Raw genomic sequence first — 27,851 nt, forward strand, 5'->3', positions numbered from 1 at the left:
AAGGATTATAATAGATAGAAATAAATAAAATAATATTTGTATTATGTATTTTCGGACCTCTTATTGAAGATGTTCTTTTGGCTGCGGGCGACCGACCTCGTATGAATAAGTAGAGCACCAGGGATCACTGCTGTGTGTAGTTGGGTATGTTTACAGCAGCTGAAGAGCAAGACTTCCTCACACATCACATTACACCTTATGTGACTCACCAGTGAATCTCTGAGCAGCTGGTGCATGTGAAGAAAGAGAGGAGAGGAGAGAGAGTCACAGTGACATGTGTGGTGGGGGAAATCGTTCTTAGTGAGATGGCAGGAATAAATCTCTGTATTAACCTGCTGCCACAACAGTGGAGGAGTGAGAGCCAAAGTGATGATGGCTGTGCTCCATTTGCTCTGCTTTGCTTTCCTGATTGGCTGTATAACATCCATCCATGATGTAAACCCCCCCCCCCTAAAAAAAATACATGCAGCTAAAACAACAATAGGTTTTCCTAGTATTATAACCTTGGTTATATATCATTTCCTATGGGTTTTGCTATTTAAAGTATAACCCATCTTATTTTGAAATTGCATTGGGAAGGGATCTCTCTATGGTCATTATGGAGGGAAGATCAGCAACCAAAACACAAACACAGTTTCATCACCCAGGAGAATGTGTGAATGCTTTTATTATAATGTCAACCTTTCTTTGAATTATAACAATATTAACAGTAACAGTGATCATTTTCTTTACACATTACTTTTCAAGCTTAAGCACAAAATGCTTTTGAGGTAACATTTTATAAACACAAATCAGAAAAGCTGAAACACAAAATGTAGGAACATGAGGGCGCATATATATCAAGCAGCGCTGATCCCATACACAAACAGATGGAGGTGCAAGTGCAAAAAAAATCTGTAATTTATATATAGCATTAAGTCAGATGTGGATAAAAGAAGTAGACTTGTATAAAGCAGGTAGTATTGAAGTTAAGGAAATAACAATAAACAAACAAATGTAGCCGGGGATCTTATTTATTGTTCATCTGATATTAAGCATCATTTGTAGATGCTTTATCCTCCCCATAAGCTCCCCTCTGTTTTGTTGGATGCAGTAAAAGCACCATAAAATAATGCAATATGAGAGATCTTCCATGGATTATTTTTTCCATTACCTTTTCAGACCTACCAACACACCCATTTGTCTCCTTTTTATATTGTCAATACGTCAGCTCACTGATGTAATGTCTCTCTCTATTCTCTTTTTTGATTTAGTCATTTGGTGAGTTGTTATTATGAATCACATTTCTGTATCCTCCTTGATTGCATTGTTTGTCATATCTATTTCAACAAGCAACATGAATAATAGTCTTTTGCCATGGCAGACAAACAAAATAGACTATTAAACCACCAGGATTTCTCTAAATGAAAAACACCAGACTGTTTGAAAATTAGACAACCAGTTACATGTATTCTCATTTTGCATTAGTAATGGTTTAACGTAGCTTGGTATTGCATTATTGTGCAAACTATAAAGATAGTTAAATGAAAAATAAGTGAAAAATATATTAAAATGAATTACTTTAATGTAAGAAACAGACATTATAGACTTCAGAGAGGTAGTTCAAGCCTATTAAAGCGTCACCAATTTATGACACTAAAAAGCATGTGTGACCTTGACACAAAGGAAAGCCATGTAAAGAAAAAGTCACAGGTTTGATTCTTGTGACAGCAAATGTGTCACCATTGATGCATTCTAACATCTCAAAATAACCATTGAATAATTCATTGTGCGGTGCATTAAACAAGACTTTTACCTCTAATGCATGCCCAGCTTGAAAGAATACATCAATGTGTCTGTGATGCAGCCTGTTAATATTTCTAGTGAGCTCAAACTTGCTGTGGCTCTCTCCCAGTCTGTCTGGGCATGTGCAGAGAGGCACTGCAGTGCTGCACTGTGAAAGAGAGAAAGACGGAGAGAGGGGAGTTATGACAGGGTGCTCGTGCCCTGCAATATTCTCGTTGTCACCCCATGTGTTGAGAGAGCATTAAGAGGATAACAAGGGCTATATTTGTGAATATTCCACTGCTGCAGTACTGCATTATGAAGCATCCATTAAGCAGGAAACGGTTAATGACAATGTCAGTGTCAGCGATCTACAAGGCACTGAAGTGGTTTTGACAGCACATATTCTCATCTGGCAGCTCGTCAGTGTACTAGAACTTGTGTCTTTTGGGATTTTCTCTTGCCCAAAAACAAGCTGAGTCCATTTGGTGGAATGCGACCCCTAAAACTATCACATTTAGCAGTAGTTCTGCTCCACCCTCAACCTTTTTAACCACTTGTAAAGATCTCAGAAGACAGCCCCTTAATCAGAAGAAACAACCAAGTTCCATCTTAGACAGTTTTATTGGCTGTTGTTTCTTCCCAAACAAACCTCCACCAACTGTGTCTGTTCTCCCTGGATCACTTTTTCATCCGTCTGATCTAATTTCAGGTCCATTTGTTTTCTGCTTGGCTCAGATTCTTTCCCTAACACGGCCACAGATAGGGCAAGAGTTTTACTTGATGTGACTTTGATAAGTGAAAAAGAAATAGTCCACTAACGAATCCTTCTAGGTTAGTGAAACAACACTAATGCTAGTTTGGTAAACAATAAGAACAGAAAAAGAATGTATCGAGATCATGGTTTTTGCTTAAAATGTACTTAAAAGTGTATTATGCGGCAACCAGATGCACAAAAACAGAGAGGACCAATTAAAGCAAAGATGTCAACACTCCTGGCAAACCATCTTTAACCACTTAAACCAAGAAACTAGACAACATAATAAAACTAATTTATCTAAAACATTCAAGTGCAAGACCATAGTAAGGGGGTAAAAAAGGCTTCCTTTGTTCTGTGTTGTTTTCCAGGAAATTGATGATCATTATTTCATATCCATAAGGCAGAGGATGTTTCCAGACATTGTTTTGAGGTTCAGCTTTGACACAGTATCAGCCTGCGACATTAATTGTGTTGTTGCAGGCATGATCATTCTCTGCCTCTCGGGCTGCTGAGGCATCAAAACAGGTGGAACATAAATGGCACAGCATGTGCACCTCAGAGTCGTGACGCACCCTGGTATTTTCTAAAAGCTGTCATCCATTTTGTGGGCAATGATGACGGTGGTGGCGAAAGAGGTGGGGGTGGTATCTCTTGGTTGAAAGGGCCATCAAGTGGCCAGGAACTGAACTGCAACCTCAGAAAGTGGCTGAGGCTTAGAGGCTCTGAATGAAGCAGGTGGACCGGTGAAACACTGCTTTCCCTTCGACTGAAATGGTCATGCTTGAGCAGGCCCTTTGAAGCAAGCTCAAGGTGCTATTTTTCTGGTAATTGATATTGTAAGAGGTATAATTCCCTTTTCAATAGAAAAAGTAAACCATTAATGTGAGAGGAAATTCTGTATAACGTTTCACCTGATCAGACATTCTGACCAGTGTTATATTCTGAATAAAGGTAAATCATACCTGAATGACCTCATAAATTGAAAAGGTACCGTAGTAGCTGTAAGTGACACCGCAGTCCTCCTGTTTCACTGGGATATCCTTTACAGGCTCTTCAGTTATCTGATTTCCAACTCCCTGTAATGCCATCCTGCATTCCAGAGAAACTGAAGAACTTTTGGATTCTGCAAGTTTTATCTTCAGGAGGAAGGTATACATTTCATGCCCAGGATATGGACTTTAAAAGGCTTTACATCATTTATCCATCACAGCATTCAACTGCATAACAAGCTCTGATCAAATAGTCTGTATTTGTCACCTCCGTGAACACACACCTTTATCGATATACTAATACATGCTTGTTATGATGGGTTTATGATTGTTTTATTTTATAGTATATGGTTTCCTGTATACCTGTTGATGTTGTTTTGATCATCTTTCATTCTATTTTTGTAAAGCAAATTCCCTTAAAGTCAATAAAGGTTTCCTTCATTCATTCAGTCATTCGTTTTTTCATTTTTCTTTTTTCCTTTCATTCAGTGAACATTCTTTTACTGCAGATCAGGTCTACTGTTAGAGGTCACACAAAGGTCATGGGCAATTCAGAATGAAAGTCACGACGTATTGGGGAAATCTTTCATATCTACAGTATACCTTTTAAAAAGTTTGATTTAAACAATGAGAAACTTAGTCAGGTGAATTTGGGTTAACAGAGCATGTATGTTACTGCTTAGTACTTAATTCCTGCTGAAGTGCTTGCATTTTCTACCTGTCTTTTTCTATTTAGCTTGTTTGAAGCTGTTTGCTTTTTGCTTTTTACATTAATTCAAACATACTTTTATGATGGTCCTCTTTTGCAATATGTCTTTATGCTTTAAATTTGTTTTGTAATTCGCCTTGGATTTCCTTGTTATTTAAAATGTGCTATATAAATACACTTTCCATGCCTTGATGTACACAAATTGGTTGGCATGTATCTTATTACAGTGCTGATTGAAATCCAGAGGTGGAATATAACCACTTGGAGTAGAAAAACAGTCATACTTGAAACAATAGTGGCCTAGCTATCCTTAATATAATTTCTTGTGAATTCAGCTCCAAAGTTATATATAGTATCCTTACATTTACACAATGTAATTCAGTAGTATGTAAACTTTGGGACAGCCACCGTTAAAATGTAAATGTTTTCTCATTTTGATTCATTTTTCTCTAAATGTCAGTTCATCCTTTTTAATATTTTATAAAAATCTTGTTAAATCAATTTATGGATAATTGTATGCTTACAACTTTAAACAGAGGTACAATAAATGAATGACTTTAAATGAATGTGTGCTCATATTAGACTACCTATGCATTTGTAATGTGTTGGTTTAGTCAGATTTATTTAACAGAAACAGGGGAATGAATAGAGTTGTATCCAATTCATGATGGGCTACTCACATCACTGTGGTAGTAGAGAAGATTTGCTCTTGTTCTTGTAGTTGTTTAAATATGTACCTATTTATTATTGAGGAGTTATTTCAGTAACAGCCACGCGGTGGGAGCAGAGATGCAGACGTCATGACGCACAGAGAGCTCGTGGAGTGAATGATGGTGTAAAATGTACTGCTCGGTTCCTGTCACACAAGAAAATAAAAGGCACGTTTCTGTTTCAGACACCTTCTTTGCTAAAAGATGTTTAAGGGAGCATTAAAACATGAGAAATATCTATTAGTATTTACGTCGTTAATTGTAGTTTACCTTAACACATTAACAGTCGCAATGTCAGTGTGTTACTATGTAAACATGGAGTTTTGAGAGTTACTTTCTTTTTTTCTGCGAGTTTTTTTTAGCTTGCAAATTATCGACACACGTTATGTAGTCAAAGATAAAAGTCATCAGTCTTTATTTTGTTACAACCTCTACAATATAATGACTTTTTCTTGACTTGGTTTCTTAAGCATTACCTGTCAAAAGTAGGCTACCGAGTTGGGGAAGTTATCTAGCCGCTGTAGTGACAGTTCATTCAGTCAACAGCACGCGGAGTGGGAGGGTCTGCCGCGCTGCTTAGCACTCTACTCCCTGAAGCTGTAGCAGTGAGGAGGTGATCAGTACACGTGTGGATTACTGTCAGCAGCACCCAGGTGACTGGACCGATGAGATGATACTAAACCACAACAGGAGTCCTCTTCTGCTCGCCGTCACCTGCATGTACATCTCAGGAGGTCTGCTCTGGTCCTACCAAGAGGAGGATGCCAGTGACGGGTAATTACTTGCAGCACACTAACGAAGAGTCCTTGCAAGAGGCGAGGGAAAAATGCTCACTTTGAAATGTTTTGTCTCACAGTGAAGAGTGCTCTGAGAGTAAGATTTCCACAACAAAGTACCCCTGCCTGAAGCCGAGTGGAGAAGTTGCAACATGTTACAGGTAAGGGAGAAATGTTATTGTTAAACTTTAAAAAGTTATAATAATGCTGAGAAATCATCAAGATGCAGTCTTTTTGTGCAGAGGAGGAAGGAGTAGGCTAGATATTACACACAAGGAGTTATAGCTTACTACAACTTTAACTTAACTAAAATCCATAATTATAAGCATCAACATATAGTTAAAGTACCAAAAGTAGAAGAACTCATTTTGTAGAATGTCCCATTTCCAATTATTATGTAAATGCAACACATATACTTAAGCTAAGTTAACTCAAATGTATACTTGAATACAGTAATTGACTAAATGTTCTTAATTATCTTTTGCCACTGGTTAATGCCCTCGAAAATGATTGCAAAATGTGCTTTAATGTTGTTTAGATGGTGCTTGGTTGCTGTTATGAAAATCACAAAAGCTTATTGCCTGAGACTGCTTATAACTTTAAAAGCAAAAATAAACAAACCTCCTCCAATGTTTGTTTTTACAGTTAGCGTGATTTACTTGTGATTATTTTCAACTGATTAACTTTGTGTGCAATTTTTGAATGAGTTATAAAATGTCTGCTTCCTAAAAAGGCTGCAGTTGATTTTTTCAGATATAAAAATAACTCCATGAAGACTTTAAAGTTATTAAATATGAATGTATCTAATGGATTTCAGGGATTTTAGGGGAGACATGAGTGGATTTCCCCCCTACTCATCCTTTGTGAATGTCAGGGTTCATAGCAATCTAAATCCAGAAGCCTTTATACTATGCTCTGACACTGGCTTTAATATCAGAGTTCAGGGACACCATGGACACAGCGGCTCCTCGCAGCAAATTAAGTAGTTAGAACCTAATCTGTCTTCATTTCAAGGGGCCACCTCAGAGTGATGTTGACAAAACTACTGACTTTAAAGGGCTATTACAAAAAACAAACATTTCTTACGGTGATTTTGGTACAGGACAAATTCACAGCAAGAAAGTTTGACATGGCTTTTATGAATACAAGCTGAAAGTCAAGGAAATTGTACTTGACACATGCTACTCACCCCCACACTCCTTCCGGTACTACTATTTTTATGATGGACACCTAGTAAATACTGAAACACCACTTGCGGGAATACAGTGCTTGTTATTCGGGGAATTCATTTCAGACATGTTGTCAGTCATCTTGCTTGATATCTATTTCTATCCATCTGGAACTAGAGAAATGCTGGAAAAAATCTCTTCTGATAAGTTTTCAAGTGTGAGGTTTCATGTCTGTTTTGCTTGACAAACTGCTGGCCGTGGCTCAAGCACACAGTGAAATCCTGTTTGATCTTTAAATCTCAAACACATTCTTAACATAATCATGTTGGTTTGTGGTTACTGGCTGCAGCCACAGTTGTTTCCCACAATGTTTATTTAAAGAAAAAGTGGTTCTCTAAAGAGCAGAGCAGCATGTAACCTAGGAGCATTTCAGTTCACCTGCACGCCATGAGCTGATGACTTCATGAGCTCTGTAACGGTTGGTGAAGAAGTTTTATTGAAGTGCCAAATATTCCGATTGATGATCTGAATTTATAAGTGCAATTGTTATTTGGAATGACTGAGATGCAGTTCAAAGGGAACCAAACTTGATTGGAGTTGGCAAGATTTAGTTGCCAAAGGAAAATATCGTCCTTATGGCCTTTATTAGGTCCTATGTAGAGAAACATTGTGTCTGCATGTTTTGGAACATTTGGTTACTTTTATTTCTATTCTGTTTAGTTGTTTTATTTTAGTGTGTTATATTTATGTACTCCATATTTCTGTAAACGTTGTTGCTACTACACACAGCTGTGCTTAAGGGGTCTGATGGCCCTTAAAAGCTATGGTACACAGATTCTTCTTACTTAGTTTTTATTATTCTGGTCGTCACCCTTGATATTGAAATAGAAAATATGTGAATCTGAACCTTAAGTATGTCTTGCTCCTTTAAAGGAATCATTGTTGTTCTTAATATAATATTTTCTAGTATACAGATATATACATCCAGCATTTCCTACACAAAAGTTGGATCACAAAACTTACAGTTTGATGCAATTCTTTGTATAGATAGTATGTCATATATGCACCAAATTTGCCATAACATAGTCCATTTTAGTTTTTGTATGGAGTAAAAAAAATAAAACTTGAATACTGGTGCCTGTAGCTGGATTTTGTCACACCGGAAAAGGCTAGATATTTACCCGGCAAATGTCAGCGTGGCATTGACCTTCTCTTTGCATGAAAGCAAATCTTCTTTTCCAAAATGCCAAACATTTTGGAGGCATTGAAATTCAAGTCTTTGGTAGGGCTAGCAGGAGAGGAGAGGACCAATTGAAGAAATCTTGAACCTGGCCCCCCTTTGACCATTGCATTCCACTGTGTGCGCAGTTTAACTCTCATCTTTGGAGCATTTATCATATTGTGAAACGGATCAGAGGAAACACCAGAGACCCAGAGAGCATATGTCACAGCACAAGAGAAGGAGCAGGGCCTCTGACTCGTACCATATCTGTCTCACTGTCAGGGTAGGCACATTCTACTCTCTCTGACTTTCTGGGCTGTTTAATGGGGAGATTGACAAATGTGGGTTTCGGATTTAGCATTTTCAGAGTTCAGAATATATGCAAATGATTAGCTTGGCTTCCAATAAGATGTGAGAGGTTGTGTAGTTTGTTCCAGAAGTTGCACTTAAATCATCACTGCCTGAGATTGCAACGCAAATACTTTTCAAAAAGCCCAAACAAGGTCTGATTACAATGATAAGGTGTGTGCTGTTTGTTCCAGGTTGGCAAATCTTAAGTGCTAAGCGGTCACTGCTGTTGAGTTTTCCAGTGTACCTCCCAGAGACCAGGGATGAATCAGAATTGACAGTTACATTTTTATGAACTGTTAGGTTTTCGGTTTTTGTTGCTGTTGGTGACTTTATTATTCATTTCTATCACTAGTAATGCTTACCATTGTCTTTATCCTCACAGTGTATTTTTATCCAAACCACAGTTTCTGTTTAAAACATAATCCCATCACTTACTGTGTCCAGAGAATTTTGCGACTTGTGTCACAAAGCAAGATTACTGACTTAGCCAGACTGTAACGCTGAGTATAACCCAGAAAATGTTTTATTCAAGTCCATATTGGAGACTTGAGAGGCTTCCAGGTTCTACTCGGCAGTTATCCAGCTAACCTCATAATCCTGCTTTGTGAGACAGACCCCCCTGGGGAAAGCATACCTGACAGCGGCTGTTCACAAACAGCATAATCGTGAGCTTTCATAAACTACTTTGCGCTAAATCACTTCATCATTTGGCAGTACAAAGCGACAGAAAATATATTTATGAGATCGTTATACTAAAGATTGATTGTTTTCTTGTTTTTGTGCTGTTGACACAGTCAATTCAGAGCAGATTACCCAACATGTAGACGTTTTTTTAGCTGCTGAGATAAAGTATCATATGACATCCCTGAAAGTCCAAGATAAGAGCCAGATCCAATGTGTTAACCATCATAGGATGGAGGCACATTAATAACCATTGTTTATAACTTCTCTTTGGTGACAAGAGGGTACATGAAACAGTGATTACATTGGCCTGATTTATAGTGTATACGATCTCTGCCTTGCCTTCCCTGTAAAGGAAAAGAAGCAGAACACAGTGAGAAGAGTCTCTCCACTCTACAGCTGCACCAGTTTTACGTAATTGATGTGCAACACTTGTAATTGTTGCCTTGTTATTTTTCAAAATAATTCTGGTGATACTAAGCATCCCCCCCCCCCCCCTGCTAAGGAATTCAGGGGGAAACTCTGGGTTACGCAGTAGAGAAACTGAGGCTACATGATAGTCATGATACTTCTCATGCACTTGGCAGATCCATACTGCATTGTTTGCATCCTGTAAATGTCCCCTATCAATTTGTTCCAATAATATTCCCTGGAATTTTTCATCAGTGTCTCTTCTCTTCTTGTGACTCATTGTATTCCGATGAATCAAGTACCCCAGGAGTATTTCAGTATAGAACTGTTTGATTTTCCATTGACTGCAAAATAAGAAGTTGATTTATATTGTGATTCTGAAGCAGTATTTCAAACACTTCTCAGTTCCAAAGGAATGGTCGCTATAGTCTGATTATTCAACTTGGGGGAAAAGCTTGACTCCTTAGTTTCCAAATCTGGTTTTCACATCAAATGTAAACTTATTCTGCTCCTTGGAATAATCCTCTCAGCTGGACTTCTGTACCTTCTCCCAAATTCAAATAGCTTTCAACACGAGAAATACACTTGGGGGTTCTCTGCTGCCATATTGTCATCCCTCCAGCGAACGTAGCTCCATGAATTGTAGCCCTAGACTGTATTTAAAACATTGTGGCACAGTGTAAGGAGTTCAGCAGACCTTGGTTAGCTATGCTTTGTCCTTTTGGGCTACTTCAGCTGATCCAACTATAAACGTTCTTCACAGAAAAGTAGAATGAGACTTGATTTATGGACAGCACGAGTGGCATCTTTCAGGGGAATATCTTGGTGGAAAAACATGTAACTCTGGAAATCCCCCATGTACTGTAATATTGTTACTCAATGAACTTCACTGCGCCATGGGCACACGTCCAGTGTTGGAGCATAGTTATTTAATAAGGTGGAGGACTTTTAAATGGATGCCAAAATGTTTATACAGTTGTAATTAGTCATTAAACAGTGGTTATTCCAGGAGAAAGAATAAAAACCCTCCGCAGGTAAAATGATGATTGCAGATGATCCAGTTGAAAAATATTAGGCAATTAGAAATTATTATTATGTCTTAAACATTTGATGTGTTTAGATGTGTTTTTTATTTACAAGACCAATTATCAAACACCTCCGGTGCTACTGGACATGCGTCAGAGGATCATTTAGTAGACTTGATAAATATGCTTGTCAAGTCTTGTTTGTACAGAAAATTCTGTGGGATAATTCATGTCAAAAGATTTTGAAAGATAGCACTAAATCTAAGCAGAAACCAAAAATGCACTTGCCGTAGCTGTTGCTCTCTTGTAAAGAAGCCTTTGTAGTCGTTTCCACTTCAGAACACAAGCGCTATGTGGCAAAGCAGGATTATGTGAGATTGATTAAAGCCACATCTGGATTTACTAACAAAGAGTTTTCTGATTTGCCTTTTAGGAATGAAAACATGTAAGCAGCATGCAGTTAAGCATTTTGAGAAGACAGAATGCACAACAATAAGTCAACTGAGGAAGGACTCTGGAATAATTCCAAAGTGTTTCTCAACACTTCTTGTGAGAGAAACAGAGTGTACGGGAACAAACCTCAGTAGATACAGGAAGAGATAACAGCTGAAAATCATGCCAATCAAAAATGCCTGAAATGGTCTACGGTACCTGGCACTGATCCTCAGCATTTTGTTACTTTATACTGAATAATAGAAGTAAATGTGCTTGTAATATGTAATGACATTACATAAGAAACTCTATCATTAAAAGGCATTACAAGTATGCCTTTACAAACTGCTGCCACAACCATAAAACTGGAGTCTGATACATCCCAAACTCATCATAAAGCAAATCCCTAAAGTGATACCTAATGTCCTGTTAAAAAAAAGACATCAACATCTGTTTTCTATCAATATTGAGGAAGAGGATATGTAGCCTGTTAACTGAAGTAGACTGTATAACAGAGGCTGTTCTGTAGAGTGACATGAACCTTTGGTGTTACCCAGTGACAGCTCCCGCACAGCTGAGTGTGGAAAGTATGTCAGGCAGACAGAGGAGGAAATCAGCTGTCGGACTATGATGCTCGTCTGTCGGATTGAAACCACTAGAAGAACTTTTTTACTAAGAAAAACACTGTCTTTTTGTTGCCTCATAGATGAGTCAGCAACTTCTCTTAGTAATGACCTGGTGCTGGTGTCCTTCTGAGAAACTCTCTCGGACTCTTTCTCCAGTATTGATCAATTTGATGAATCATGAGCAGAAAAAAACCAGCTTAAAGATAAGTGAATTTTGATAGAACACTTTTCCTCTCATCTCTTCCCAAAACCACATAATATGTTTGTGATTGTAATCCAGAAAAAAACACAAGAGATTTCTGATCTGGCGCCTTTATCGGGAATAACAGAATTGGATAAAAAGAAATATCAGATTACTGATTGGAAAAATAAACCTGTGTTACAATCTGATAACGCTATGGATAAAATTTAGTATGAAACACAACTTTGTTTTTGCAAGGTTAGAGTACCTTCATCTTGTGTTAATATTGAGTTGATCCACTCGGGCAAGACTCATTATTACTTTTATGGGTTGCTGGAAGGACTTGGCACCTTGTTGGTTCTGGGACACCTTTTCAAACAACTGATACTATCTATTATTATTACTATTATTATTATTATTAGTATTATTGTTTCATTATTTTACTTTAGGTCAGACAACAGTATACAGCAAGTAGATGGATCCTGCTGCTGCCTATGAATTTTCCTTAGATAATTTTCAGTCCCTATGAAAGGACTATAGTTGGGGCATCTAGGGCCCTGAGCAAGCAGGCTATACAGTGTATAACTGGATAGTTTGTTGTTCTGCTCATTGCCCTTTTCATATATTACGTGCCTGTGGGCATCATTTGCATGTCCCTCTTCAGTGAATACCAAGCACAGGTGAGATCAGACACACCTGCATATTCAGTTCTGGGCCTATAGACCCAACACATCATTTATTAAGAAAATACTAAGAAAACTTGTTAATTTTTTTAATTAACAAGATAAACTTGGTGCAGTTCATGTGGACAAACGCAGCAAATTGCATGATCCCCTGGTGGAGAGAATAAAAATACAGAATATCATTTCATTTATGATTATCACTGGTTTTCCACAAATGCCTGAGCTCTGATAAATCAAATATTCGTCTGTCTTCCTGTCCCCTAAAAATATTATTCATGTTATAACTGAAAGCACATGTGCCACAGAGAGACGTATTATTGTGCGTCATTTTAATGGTGTCACTTTGCAGGAAATTGTTGTGGATAATATTGTTACAGAAGTCGAGCCAATTGTTCGTGAGTAATCTTGCCGGTCTGGTCATTAATAAATGAGTGTGCTGCTGGAAGTTCTCACAGTCACTGCTCAGCTATGTTGTGAGTGGGAGGTGGAGGCAGGTTTTTTTTAAAGTGATTAACATTCGTCATTCATCTTTGCTCCCATAGGGGGTGATAAGTTACAAAACATTTTAACAAAATATATTTTATTTTAAATGAGATGTTAAAGAGCTGTTTAGCCAATGCCTTGTCAACAAGTTTGCTGAAGTGGTGACATGCCCTATTAGGTAGAGGATGTTAGCCCATCCTGTTCTTTAGGAGACCCGAGGAAGATGCAGTGAAGTGTAAGCGATGACCGTGAGAGCCAGGGAGGACATGTTAGTGTTGAGGAGCATTCCTGAGTGACAGATGTGGAGCACAAGCAGCAGCAAACATTCTCTCTCTCTCTCTCTCTCTCTCTCTCTCTCTCTCTCTCTCTCTCTCTCTCTCTCTCTCTCTCTCTCTCTCTCTCTCTCTCTCTCTCTCTCTCTCTCTCTCTCTCTCTCTCTCCCCCTCTTATTTATTCATTTATTTATTTTCATGAATTAATGTGATGTGTCGTAATATACGTACAGTACATGTTGGATTCATTATTACATATTTATTCTAACACCAGGACAATACATCGTTAAACTCATTGCTTTCTCTATTTTCGCCGGTTTTTTTCTGATTCTAATCCAATTCAAAATCCTAACATTTCCACTAATTCATTACTGTCAGAGAGGGATTTAATTGGGTTCCTTACAAATACATTTTGCCGTCTGTTTCCATTCGGGAAGAAGACTGTAATACGAAACATGCCTTTGCTGCAAAGACCATGACTTTGAGTGTTCTCACTATAAAAAGTTTTTTCAACTGTTGTTTAAGTGATGTTTACCTGCTGCCCAGAGTACGCATTATTCAACACCATACAGTACTAATTCAGTATTTGCCACACGACTGTAAATGGAGAGGGATATTCTCCATCTGTCAAAGCCTTCACCTCTTCAAAGGCATGTACAGGCTGTGGGGTCGCTGAATATCTACTGTAAATGGAAATGAGGACTAAATGGGGAAAGAAATGACCATAAATCAAAACTACAGTGAATCCATATGGCTTTTTTTCACCTATAGTGAACTTTGAACTGGAGTCCTATTTGTGTACACACACAGAAACTGAAATTGAAAATATTTCTCTAATCCCCGTATCTTTTTATCTGATATATAAATCTTTACCTCTCTTGTTTCTTTTGGCTTTTGCTCCTTTACCCATCTGTTTCTTTCCATGGCGAACTTCAGTGTGGTCCCGCTTTGGTCACGCTATGGTTTTGCGATGGTTAAGAGATGTGGCGATTTGTAAACAACAGGCTGTGGTTGTTCTGCCTCCATGCCTCTGCTCTGTATATCCAAGAGCATGCTTTAGCTGTGTTCAACATGGTATTCTATTCTACAAAAGAAAATGTCATGAAATAATAATAAAGCAGCACTTGGAAGGAAACACTGTAATTGTATTAACACACAAGTTATTGACAGTTTAATCAGTTAAACGGGCATGTGTTAAAACTTGAAATGCATTTTTTCATACCTAATTGTTATTCACAGTTGGACCGTTTGAAGCCTAATTTATTCTCCCATACGTGAAAAGAATAAGGTGCTAATTTATCTGTCATGAAGAACAGCAGCTAGCCAAAGGACGTGCCGCCTCACCAGTGAGCACAGCAGTCCAGTCGTGTTTAATTGTAAACAGCTGCTGCATTCAATATCAATAACACGTTTTGGAAAAGGGGCTTCATGTTTGGTTGGTGAGTGACAGAATGTTGCTTGTATGCTGCTGAGATCCAATATTTGTGAGTCAGCTGTAAATGTATTTAATGATATTCCTCAGTACCACCAGTGTGTTTGTGCATCTGTCATGCCATGTTATACAGCTGTGTAAAGCTACATCATGCTGCTTAAAATACTCAGACTTTTAACTCCCCCGCCTCCCACGTCTCGACACGCAAGAACGCCAGATATGTTTGATTTTGAAGGAAACTTTCACATTAATAAGTGTTGTTTTCAATTAAAATCTGTGTTACTAATGCTGGCTAAATTCTTTGTGAAGTCCCATGACAGAATATTACATTTCATTACACATGCGAGTTTTAAAATAACATGGAAACCACAAAGCCTCCAATGGGCTAGCATACAACATTTACAACACAGTTACCTTCCACGATTCATTTAAGGAAAACACATGAACAAGGTGAATGCAATACAGTTACTGTCATGATCCGTGTTTCGTATCTGTCATGTCTTTGTGTTGTGTGTTTTATTTTGAAATGTTTTCCTCACTTCTGTCATGTTAAGCTTCACTTCCTGTCAGTGTTTCCCTCCTGTGCCTGATTGTGTCATTGTGTTCACCTGTTGTCCCTGTGTTTCTCCTCCCCCTTCCAGCTGTCTCTTGTCTTGTGATTACCCTTGTGTATTTAGTCCCTGTTTCCCTTTTGTCTGTTGTTCGGTCTTCGTCATTTCTTTCCTGATCTTGTCCATGTTACCTGCCTGTTCCTGTCGCCCTTCATGTCTGGAGCTAAGTGTTTTTCATGTCCTGTGTTACCCTTGCTTCGTGTTGTCGTCAACAACTTTTGAATAAAGCTCGCTTTTTGTTTTTGACCCTTACCTGCTTCCCCTTGATTTACTGCACTTGGGTCCTGTTTCCCCAACACTGACAGTCACAACCCCACATACAATTACACTGAAAAATAATACTTAATGCATTAACTCGTAAATTGTATTGATTTCTCTCTGTTGTCTATTATTATGTGGCTACATTTAATCACATCGATTGATTGAGAGCTCATTTAAAAAGTACCTTTTTTATACTTTTTTACTTCTATTCTGATTTTTACATCTAATTTAAGATAGATATTGTTTGAGTGAGCCATTTGGATTACAAATATTTACTTTTAAAGGCAAATAATCTCTCATCAGCTACTGTTGAGTTTAGTTTACCTTTTCAGGAGGCAAGCTCTTCAGGGACCAGTTTTCCTTTGAACCCATTTTGCACCATTTCCGTAGTATGACTATTCATATTGCAGTGCTTTTTTTAGCAGCTTTCACCACTCTATTAACATAATGAACTGTTTAATCTGTTAATAATAACAAACTAATTCAATTACTATTAATCCCTTCTAGATTATTTAAGGAGGTTGCACGCTTTCACAGTGACCGCAGTGTTGCAGGGAGACTGGTATATTTGGCTTTGGTCCAGTCGAATGGTTTGAGTTAGAAACACATGGAAGGGCTGATGACGGTTTAGTGTATCACAGACAGCCGTGCTCTGTATCATTTCCTGAGGTGTCAGCATCACAGACATCACACACACTTCTGTACTTGTCCTCAGCTCGTTAAATGAAAGTTAAATGAAAATGTGAGATCTCAAGGAGAAATGTGTCATTAAAGCAGATAGATTTCATAATGGATTACCTTACACATTGTATACAATCTGGCCAGTGTCAAATGCGATTTGTTTGAGTCTGGAACACCACTGAGGAAATGCGACAGAGCGATGGCTGCCTCTGCTAAAGCTGACTGCTTGTGTTTTGGCTCCAGCTGTCCGCTAAAGCTGAGCGGGGCTAAAGTGCTTTGCCGCTGCGAGTCTCTGAAAAACTGCTGGTTTTGTTGGATAATGTTGCAGATGCCAGCGCAGCAGGAGTGGTGTACACGTCCAAAGTAGCTGCTAACAGCAGATGAATTGCAGAGTTAATATGTGGAGAGGTCCTTATTTCAAGTGTCGCCCTGATTCTCTCGTCAAAAAGTCAATGGGATTTTTGGGTAATGGTTCAAATAAGCTCTGTAGCAAAAGATTATGATACTACAATATTAATCTACACCACTGTTCCCGATTGTAACATCCCCATTAAGCCAAATACAGAGTTGTCTCCTCTAAATTGTTGTTTAAAACATTATAATCACTTAAGCTTGAGTTTACCATAGGCTCCATTTCACTCAATTTATCGATAACCGATTCAGAAAATCCAACGACTGTGGGACGAGGTAATTGGAGGTGTTGTAATTCAGGTTTTAGGAATGATGCCTGCTCTGTGTAGGGCTAACCTCGCACCACAGCTAAACTGGTATGCAATCACTATGAAAGTCTTGTTTGCACAGATTGGTTTTAGAGGTGCCAGTAGACTGATTTGTTACCTTTGCTCCGAGCCAGACAAGTTGTTTCCTCTCTTTTTCAGTTTTCTGGAAAGCTAGGCTAACTGGCTGCTGGCTGGCTTCCTATTGAACCTTTAGATACGAGAGTGGAATCAATCTTTCAACTCAAGTTTCTGCTAAAAATAAATAAATGTGCTTCTCAAAATGTTGAACTACAATACCCACAATGACAGCGCTGTAGCAGCAACAGTTGCTTTCTACTTGTGACATTTGTTGCTACATGCTCTAACAGCATATTTTCCTACTCTTTTTTTATTTTTATAAATGTACCAGGCCTTCCCGTTACCAGTGTCACAAGAGAGAAAATGAAAACAAAAGGGCAAGAATTAAAAGCAGAGTTTTGAATTAGTTACATTAAATTGAGCGATGCGTTTGCACAATTTGTCTAACCAGACTGCTTATTTATTTTTTAAATGAGGGGCCTTACCAAGGGGTTATCGTACCAAAGCTGTGTGACTGTCAAGGGCCGTGAACACTGAGTTCACAGTCATTAACCAATAGGTTCTGTTAATGTACCATGTTAGGGTTGGGGCGCCATTATTTCTCTGTGCAGACGTATATGCACTCACTATGATACTGATCGAAAGAGCAAAGCACAAAGCAATTATTTTGAAATGAGAGAGGATGTTTTTCAATTGAAATCTTAGCTTAGATGTTTCGGATGTGCAAAAGATGTAATATCTCAGAACTTATTTTACCACTTGATCATAAATGTGCATTAAAATGTATTTTTTACCAATTAATACCAGATTTCTGTCTATTTAGCAGCATTTGTTATTATAACTGCCCCCTTGAACACTCGGGACCTCAGCAGCATTACGTCATCCAGTAATTAAAGGATTTGTGACTTCATGGTGCGGTCGAGCCTCGTTTTAGTGTTCTGCATATTACGATACCACGTAATGTCAAAATGGTTTGCTTTTCGTGAATACCCCACAGAGACATTTCCCTCTATTGAGCCTTTTAGCTTCGTTAGGCTCACAGTTTTTCGTTTTATGGATTCCAATGGGTTGATGTCGCTGTGTGCCTGCTGGAAGTCGGCTGTTGTTGTCTAACATTAGCCAGATGTATAACGTGATAAAATATCAGGTGTCTGGCTGTGTGTTTGGCAGCTTTTTCGGATTTTCTTCTGTCCCTTACTAACTATAAATGTATAAATGCAACTTTTTTAAAGTCAATCCTCAGAAAGCCAATGGTAGAATAACTCTAAGGTGTGTGTGAATAATGTTATGGGTCTACATTTCTCTGCAATACTCACCTTTGCACATACCAGTAGAAATGAAACACATTCTATTTGTTTTGGACGTCATAGTATTGTGTGCCAGTAACAACTTGCTCCGTACCGCCCTCCTGCTTATACATCTCCGTGCTTGAATGAAGCTCTTGAACAGCTCAGTGGTTGTTGGACTCCTTAGTCTATGAAATGTCCCTTTAGTGTTCACGCTGAGGTATACTGCTAAGTGCTTTGGGGTTATAATTCCACAACTGTTGTCTTTAATGGCTCACCTCCAACAGACAGTTATAAGCTTGTGGAAAAAGATATTTCCTCAACACCGTTTACCATTTAAGGCATCTCAAAACAATCTCCTGTAATTACATTATAATCACTTTTAATAATGGGATATAATACCTAGCTGAATAACAGAAAGACTATTAGAGGAATGTGAGTGCATAATCACAGTCTTCCACTAAAGAGAAAACTATTGCCTCCAACAATCACCGATGTCTTGTTTTTTTTCCTGAGTGGTATTTTTAGCAGCACTCATGACCTTTCCAGGAGTTTTCTCAGTTTTGATATTTGGAAAACACAAAAGCGTCTTAGCATTCTGAAGACGTACTCTCTGCCATAAACTCCTCAGCGTTGTGTTTCTGGATGCAGCGCTGGCACTGACTGTCCCTCTTGATTTACTGTATTTTGTCTACCTCTGGAATCACTAATGTGTTGCTTAACTTTATTGTCATGACGACCAGTGTGTGCTTACAGAAATAGGACACATTTTGACATGATGGAATTTTATTTTTAAATTATATAATGTTGAATCTCCAGGATTAACGTCCAAACCTGGACGCCTTACAAACTGCAGTGCACATTGGGTAACTCGTTTATAATACTCTATGGGATCCTAAAACGGTGTGTGTCTTCATGTCTTTACTGTATGTGTGTTGCTAAGCTTAATTTAGAGGGTTTATATGAAAGTGACAATGCTTAAACAGTCTTAAATACATGGCTATCAATAGCACACAACATTAAATATCCTATCCTTCTCAGTATTTGAGTTTAAGTAGTTGTACATGCAAGTCATGGAATGAGGAAGCCATGATGAATAGCATATCGTAACAGGAGACAGAGCACTTTTAATCTAAGTTTAACTTTATCTACTTTGAGTGTGAAGTGAGAAATAATATTTATGGATCTGTTAAGTAATCTTTTTTGAAAGCAGAGTGAGTTTTGATACATACATTCGATAGTTGTTACATGTTTTACTCTGAGTCTGCACCAGAGGAAAACAAATGAGCCTGCTGTGTAGAGCTGAAAGCGATAGGAGATTTGACCCTTTGAGTTGACAGTACAGAATACTAAGAAGGCAGTATATCTGCAGAATACATACAATTATCTGTCATAGCTTACTATAGAGTCTTGGAAGCCAGTGCCACACTGTTGGATTTGAAATGAGTACAGGGAGGATTCAGAGAGGAGACTTCATCTGGATTATGTGAAGGAACTGCTGTAGTCCAGACAAGAGACTGATGATTGAGTTGAGAGATTGATGAGGAAGAAACGTCTGATTTGACAGATGATTTTTTGCACACAGACTAAATGGCTCATGGCTTTGTTGCAGATTTTGCACAACAGTCAGTTGACTAATACCAAATGCCTGGCAGCGTCATCGGGCCTACCATGGCCTTGACAATAACGACATCTTGTTAAGGGAAACATTTCCTGGAAGAAAAGTGTGTCTTCTTCATTCCAGGACCAACATTATGTTGTACGCTGATATATCAGAATAGAATCAGAAATACTTTATTCATCCCAAACTGGGAAATGTTTTCGTTGCAGCAGCGAAATACAAAATGAAGTATAACAAATAATTAGAAATAAAAATAAGAAATATACAGATGTACAAATAGTGCAATGAAATGGAATATCAAATTAAATATAATATAAATGTATATCCCACATTGATGCTAAACAATGCAAGGTGTATCACACAGTGAGCATGTGATCACTGAAAACAAGTTGTGAAATGAAATAGTTACATAACCGGGAAGAGCAAAGTCTGAGCTTTAGAGGACTCTCAACGACGAATCAAAAGTTAGAGTAGGAAAATATTGTGGAGACAAATATACCCTGAAATAGTTGATTAGTGTCACCCCCACATCATTCAGCATGAACAGGCTGTGGAGGGTTATGCTTCCCCACTTCGACAAACATTCAGCTATTGTGGAATGCAGACGTGTTATTGTATATCACTGCAAGACAAATAAACCTCCTCTGAGCTGCCTGCATGGTTTGTCCCACAGCTGTGTGTGTTTGTGTGTGTGATACCCTTAAGTTTTCTGATTGTTATCGCAGTTAGAGAGCAGAGCATGCTGGGATGTGATGCGGAGGGCCTCTCTTGAGAAGGTACATGAACTGGTGCAGTTTCTGCTCATGCTTTGGTTCGATTTAACTTGTGTGTGTCGGTGGGTATTAGTGTGTTTCATTACAAGACAAAGCCAGGCCAATCCGTGTTGGTTCAGGGGAGGTCCAATGTTTATAAGGTAATTAGAGTTCTGATGGTTTACCCCGGGTAACTGAGGTCAGACTAATCTATGTCTAGATTTCATGGGGGGGGGGCTGTAAAAGCATATGGATCACTGGCAAAATGAACTAACCTTTAGGTGAAAAAAGGCACAGGTGGCAAAACAATCAGACGCTCTGTGATGTGCTCAGGTTGAACAAGTGCAGGACTCACAGTCTAATGGGACTGAAGTTTAATGTCTGTGTGTGTGTGTGTGTGTGTGTGTGTGTGTGTGTGTGTGTGTGTGTGTGTGTGTGTGTGTGTGTGTGTGTGTGTGTGTGTGTGTGTGTGTGTGTGTGTGTGTGTGTGTGTGTGTGTGTGTGTGTGTGTGTGTGTGTGTGTGTGTGTGTGTGTGTGTGTGTGTGTGTCGAAACTCATTAATATTCTTGTCGAAAAGTGTCATAGGCTTTTGGGATATCTCCCCCCCTTCGTCTCAGACTCATGAATATGAATGAGATCCACATGTGTTTTGAATTAGTTTTCTGATTTGCATGAAGCACACGAGCCACTAACAAGCTGGCACAGCATTGTATTCTTAGCTGTTGTTATGAAAGGTGCTAAGCCTCTGTGCGTAATGGCTCAGCATGAACTGTTTTGTGCGCTGAATATTATAGAGATTTTCATCTCTAATCACCCATGCTTAATCTTTTGGATAGTAGTTATTCTATTAAAAGCTAAAATAACAAAGGCACATTCATATCGTGCGCTTTGACTGTCCCCTAGTGTCACTGGGGTGGGTGATCCAAGCTATTTCTGCTGGTTAAACACAGTGAGAGGAGCTGTGTAACTGTTAAATAACCGCTTTGAATTATCAATGCTAGATATTGACTACGACAGTTGTTTAAATGTCAACAAAGCTGTTTGGAAAGAATTACATGCTTCTAATTTAAGCATTGGACCTTATTGTGGGAAAAAAATGTCACTCCAAGCAACATAAACACATTTTGGAAAGGTGTGATGAATTCAAGCACTAATTGCTGACTGAACCATTGCTACAATAGGCCATTTTACAAGGAATATCTTTAAAGTAGTCAAAAGTCTGACTGCATTGCATTGGTTTGAATTTTTTTTTCTACCTGGATAATTACACTTAAAACCCCATTTTTAACACATTTCAGCATAGGTTTTTACATCTGGTATGAGAGGTGGTATTTTCATGTGTCAGCAGATTATCTCTGAGACTCACCATACATATCAAAGATTTGGCAGATTTTCCACCCCCACAAAATAAATCCTGTCATTTGTTTCAGGTTATTTTATTGCTTTAGTGCTTTGACCTTCAGCGTAGTATCCATCAGCCAGTGTCTTTACAAGGCATGTTGTTTTAACTTGTGGACAGGTCATATCATTTCCATCTTGGTTGTCGTTTCTACCTCTCCTGGTCTGCGTGTTTTCATGTCCATGTGTCAAAATATAAAAGGTTATTAAAGGGGCAACCTAAGAAATTAACTTTTTCAAATGAAATCATTTCTTGCAAAAGGACAGATAATAGTATTATTTTACTTTAAATATCACAAATAATTTAGATATAATGAGAAAAAGTATAATAAGGTTGATTATTATAGGGGTAATAATCATTTCCATGGATCATAATTTAATACAGATACAGTTCCGTTAAAAGTGAATTCAACACTGATGTGAACTCCGTTTCCATGGGATGTTGTCGCCTCTCTCATGATCTTCTGGAGACGGACTGAGATGTTTGTTTTCTCATGATTGTTCGACTCACCCTGGTTATTTTGCTAAGCTGCTTATTTGCTATAAGTTCCTCCTGTCCACATTGGGATGTTATTATGACATGAAATATTGGGTCAGGCAGGAAACCAACCCTCAAGTCAGCTCCCTCCCACCCACAAACACCAACATATGCTGAGATGTTATTAACTTACACAAATTGAAAGAAAGATATAATGTTCTCACTTTAGCTTCGCGACGGTACATTTAACTGCACAGTTATATTTGCCTTTAATAATAAAAAGTGCTGTACTTCCATGGTCAATAAATAAAATGTAGGGGTCTTCCAATTACTTGCTAATGCTAACGTTTGCGTGCCAACATGCTTATGTTTCAACGTACACCATAACCATCTTAGCTTGGTGTGTTAGCATGCTAATATTAGCTTAAGCTCTGACGAAGGTTTACATTTGTTTTATAGTTACAGAGGCTGTGTATAAAGCTGAATTGTAGCTGTTGTAGGCCTCCTCAATAGTGTGATTACACATGGACTGCATTTATTTGTGTCATGTTGAGGTTGAAGATGGCGTTAAGGAAGTTGAAGTAAGACTCAGCAACTCTAGAACTGATTTTAAAAAGCGTGTTGGCATTTTTAAATTAAATATGTCAACAAATGTTGCTTTCTTTCACTTTCCTGTTGGTTACATCTTTTTAATGATGGTTACTGATTGTCATCCCACTTCTAAACAAAGGGCCTGTAAACCCAATGTAAAAAAAACCCCACTTTTCCCTAGTACTTTATTAAAGTTTATCAGATTGAACAACTTTGAAATGTAAGTGTCTGGGTTGGCATGAATCCAAACCTCTCTCAGTACAACACTTATTGTGTAATTCACCAGTGGACATCAAATCTGTTGACTCATGCAATGCAAGCCTACATAAACACATGAATGTGCACTATAAGAGCTCATTAGCACAGAATTTGCTCACACAGTATTATTAAGATGCACACACCCACTACCTGTGGCCTGTCCCCACGTCATAGAGCCCCCCCTGAGAAGTGATTGTCGTATTCAAAGCTTTGACATGGGACTAACTTTAATATTCTTCAGTGGGAGCCTTAACTGCTGCGAGGCAAAAACTTGTGAATCCTCTTTAGGTAGTAAATATTCAGCAGTATATAAGTACCTGGCTGCTCTGTGTATCCTGCACCCATGGGGTGTAAAGCTCTGGACTGTAGCAGGTCATTGGATTGCAGCTGTGCAGAGTCAGTGATTTACTTTGTTTAACAAGGATTATATTTATGTGATTATGTCATTACACAAAAGCCTCAGCGATTTTAGACAGGACATGTGATTAATAATAAATAAATTGGAAGTAACAATTGGAAAATATCATACTTATAAGAGGAGAAACTGCAATGTATGCAAAAATAGATGTGTGATAGATCAATATTCTATTCCAAGTCTCTAACAGGACTTACATAAATCTTAAATGTGAGTTTTACTGTCTTCAGAAAACATATTCTAGTTCTCTTACTCTCATAACTTTACCCTAAATTATTTTCCTCATATTTTCGTTGAACGTCTTTGTATTAAAGTGTAGCGTCGAGGAGCAGGAGTTCACGTGGTTTGTCTCACTCTTGGCAAATGCTTTACACTCTTTCGGTGGGGCATTGTGGGAGGGAGACAGAATGAGAATGTACAGAACCAGAAATGATTTAAAAGGTGCTGGATTTATTACAAGATATTATCACAGGTGTTTTTATTATAAATTGTTCCTTTTTTTTATATCACGGTTACTGTCAACACAACGCCATAAAGTATAGAAAATAATTTCAAAACTTTACATAGATATGTTCAGGGTAAACAGCAAATGTTAGCACGGTACTAATAGTGCTATATTTTCTTTATTATATACTACTATATACAATAATATTCAAGCTACACTTCACGAAGATGGTAAACATTGTTAACATGATTAACATTTACATGTCAAACATCAGCATGTTAACTATGTTGCTGTGAGGACTGTCACTACCCTATCAGTTCTGCTCATGTGCACAAATAATAGTTTCCGGCGTTGTTGAGAAAGTGTCAAAGTTTTTGAACAACTGTTTCAACACCAACATCCCAAAAATGATATATTATCGAACTGAAGGCATTATAGACGAAGAAATGAAAATAAATCCGTTTAAAAAGATAAAACATTTATTTGTTTAGGAAAGTCTTTTGAGATTACTTTGTCTTGATAACACATCTTTAGAGAAATGGTGCTAATGAGTATTTTTACTTAAGTAAAGGATCTTCCAAAGCTGAATTCATTTAGTATACCTTAATATATTTCATTGTTCATAGTTGATTGACTCACAATTACTTTATTTAAGTTATTCAAACATTTTACTAACTTTTCTTCATTAATTAATTACTTACTTACTTACTCCTCTTCGTCCCCTATGGGACATAAGGCTTCAATGAGCTCTCTCCATTGCATTCAGTCCCTGGCAGCATGTTGGGCCTCTCCCCACCACAGGTTAATCTGTTCCAGCTCTTGTGTCACAGTTCTGCGCCAGGTGGTTTTGGGCCTCCCAGGTTTTTTTTTACCTAGTGGTGTCCATCTTAAGGCCACTTTTGTAATGTGGTCCTGCTACATCCTCAACACGTCCCAGCCATCTCAGGCGTCTGTGCGTTATCTCCTTGGTGATGCTCCTGCTTCTTGTTTTTTTGTACAGTTCATTATTGGAGATCTTATTAGGCCAAAAGATCTGGCATAGTCGTTGGAGGCATCCAGTATGGAACACTTCCATTCTCCTCATATCTGTTTGGACAACTCGCCAGCTCTCAGAACCGTACAGCAGAACAGACTTTACATTGCTGTTATATAGGAGCATATTCGTTTTAAGGCTGTATTATTTTGATCTCCAGATGGGACGGAGTTGGGAGAAGGCACCCTGAGCTTTTCCCAGCCTTGCTTTGATGTCTTTTGATGCCCCGTTGTCCTTACTGATAAGACTGCCCAGATAGGTGAAATCTTCCACAAACTCAAGTGGTTTCTTATTAACAAGGATGGATGCTGTGGGGATGGAATTGACACACATCACTTGTGTTTTGGAGGTGTAGATACTGAACACAACTTGTCTGGCAAAGTTGTTCAGCCTATCAGTTTTAGCCTGCATGTTGTACTGGTTGGTTGACAGGAGGGCAAGATCGTCAGCAAAGTCAAGATCTTCCAGCTGGGAGAACAGAGTCCACTGGATGCCTCTTGGTCTGTCTGCTGTGGTGTTGGTTGTAATCCAGTCTATGGCGACCAGGAAGAGTATAGGGGAGATGATGCACCCCTGTCTCACTCCGGACTGCACGGAGAACCACTCTGTGAGGTCATTTCCCATGATGACACCACACTCAAAATGTTCATAGAATGTTTTTATGATTGAGATGATCTTTGATGGTATTCCATAGGAGTGCAGTATCTTCCAGAGGGTGTTTCGGTGGACACTGTCGAAGGCCTTCCTGAAGTCCACAAAGTTGATGTAAAGGGGTGAGTTCCATTCCAAGCACTGCCCTATGATGTTACGCAGAGCAAAGATCTGGTCCATACATCCTCTTCCCTTCCTGAAGCATGCTTGCTCCTGTTTTATCCTGGTGTTAATGGCTGTCTCCATCCGGTTGAGAAAGACTCTGCAGAACACCTTGCTTGGAATAGACAGAAGGGTGATTCCACGCCAGTTGTCGCAGTTCTTAATGTTGCCTTTCTTGGGGACTTTGACAATAAGACCTTTGGACCAGTCTTCAGGGATGATATCACTGTTCCAAATGTTTTGGAATAGGTCCTTCAGCACTCGTGTTGATGTTGGAATGTCGGCCATGAGCATCTCAGAATGGATAGAGTCTATGCCATATGCCTTGCCACTCTTCAGGGATTGGATGGCAGCTTTAACCTCAGCAGGGTCAGGGGGGTTGGTGTTGATTTCCAGGATATCGTCTGTTATTGTGATATTGGCTGGTTGTTCTGGCTCAGGGAGGTTGAGTACTTCCTGGAAGTGTTGGACCCATCTGGCTGCTTGTTCTCTCGCTGATGTACAGATGTTGCCATTCTTGTCCCTAACATGAGTAGTTTGGTTTGTACATTTGCCACAGAGTCGCTTTGTGATTTTGTACATTGTGCCCATGTTTCCATAGGCTGCAGCTTTCTCGGCTTCACTTGCCAGGTGTTCAACAAAGACCCTTTTGTCTCTCGTAGCACTCCTCTTCACCTCTCTGTCCTTGTTTTTGTAGGACATTTTGGCTTTCTTGAGGAGTCGTTGGGACTTGGAGTTCTGCATCTTTGCCTTCAGCTGCTTCCTCTCTTCAATTTTCTGCCAGGTGTTGGTTGATATCCATTCTTTGGCCCCTTTCTGTTTGAAGCCCAGGACCTTTTGTGCTGTCTCAGAGTATGTGGTCTAGAGAACATTCCATTTGCTGTTTATGGTGGGTTCTTCTTCCATTTTAGAGGAAGCCTCTGGCGTGCTGAAGCGGTTTCTCAGTTCCAACACAAACTGCTTGTTTTTCTTTGGATACTGGAGTTTAACAATGTCCAGTTTCTTCTGCCGGTGGCCTTGTGGGATTGACTTCTTCAACTTGAGTTTAATGGTGGCAGCGATTACGTAGTGGTCGCTATGGGCATCTGCACCCCGGTAAGCTCTAACATCTTGCACCGCCGATGACCAGGTTGTTGTTCATGCAGAAATCAACAAGGCGTTTACCATTGTTGTTTCTTTCGCCACATCCATGCCTGCCCGTTGCCCTCTCGTTGTTGGAATTGTCAGTTCCCACGTTGGCATTCATGTCGCCAGTTAGGATAAGAACATCGTGTTGGGGTACCTTTGAAACCGCCATTTGTAGTTGTTCATACCAGTCTTCTTTGACCTCCTCCTCAGCCTTGTTGGTTGGTGCATAGCACTGTAAGATGGTGCGTTTACAGAACTTTGAGTTGAGGCGTACTCGGATCAGCCTTTCACTTACTGGTTCCCACTCCAACAAGGTTTTGGCCTTCTCCTTGGAGATTAAGATGGCTACACCATGTGTGTGGGTGTTCTCATGGCCAGAATGGAGGATGACAGACCAATCATGCAGGGCTTGATGACCGGAGCCGGTCCAGTGACTCTCACTTATCCCCAGGATGTCCAGGTGGTACCTTTTCATCTTACTGAGGACTTGTGCTGTCTTGGTGGTCTCAAACATGGTTCAGACTTGGTTTTAGACCCTAGTAGGCCCTCTTTCGCGCTCCTGACTTCCTTTCGGATTTCATCAGAAGTGGTCATACTGCCACCCAA

At 39.0% G+C, this 27,851-nt stretch overlaps 1 protein-coding gene across 3 annotated transcripts in view; it reads left to right on the forward strand.

Annotated features, from left to right (window-relative positions):
- Positions 1-5,224: 5,224 nt before the first annotated feature.
- The window catches only part of ccbe1 (collagen and calcium binding EGF domains 1), a 36,067-nt gene continuing 13,440 nt past the window's right edge, over positions 5,225-27,851 (forward strand). Inside the window, exons 1-2 of one of the 3 annotated variants that reach the window (XM_063889643.1) lie at positions 5,225-5,706; positions 5,789-5,869. In XM_063889643.1, coding sequence (XP_063745713.1) covers positions 5,603-5,706; positions 5,789-5,869 — 185 coding nt within the window. In that variant the 5' untranslated portion in view covers positions 5,225-5,602. The remainder of the gene's footprint in view (positions 5,707-5,788; positions 5,870-27,851) is intronic. The other 2 variants (XM_063889642.1, XM_063889641.1) reach the window with 2 other exon arrangements.

This window comes from Eleginops maclovinus, chromosome 8, assembly GCF_036324505.1.
Source record: "Eleginops maclovinus isolate JMC-PN-2008 ecotype Puerto Natales chromosome 8, JC_Emac_rtc_rv5, whole genome shotgun sequence".
Lineage (NCBI taxonomy): Eukaryota > Metazoa > Chordata > Actinopteri > Perciformes > Eleginopidae > Eleginops > Eleginops maclovinus.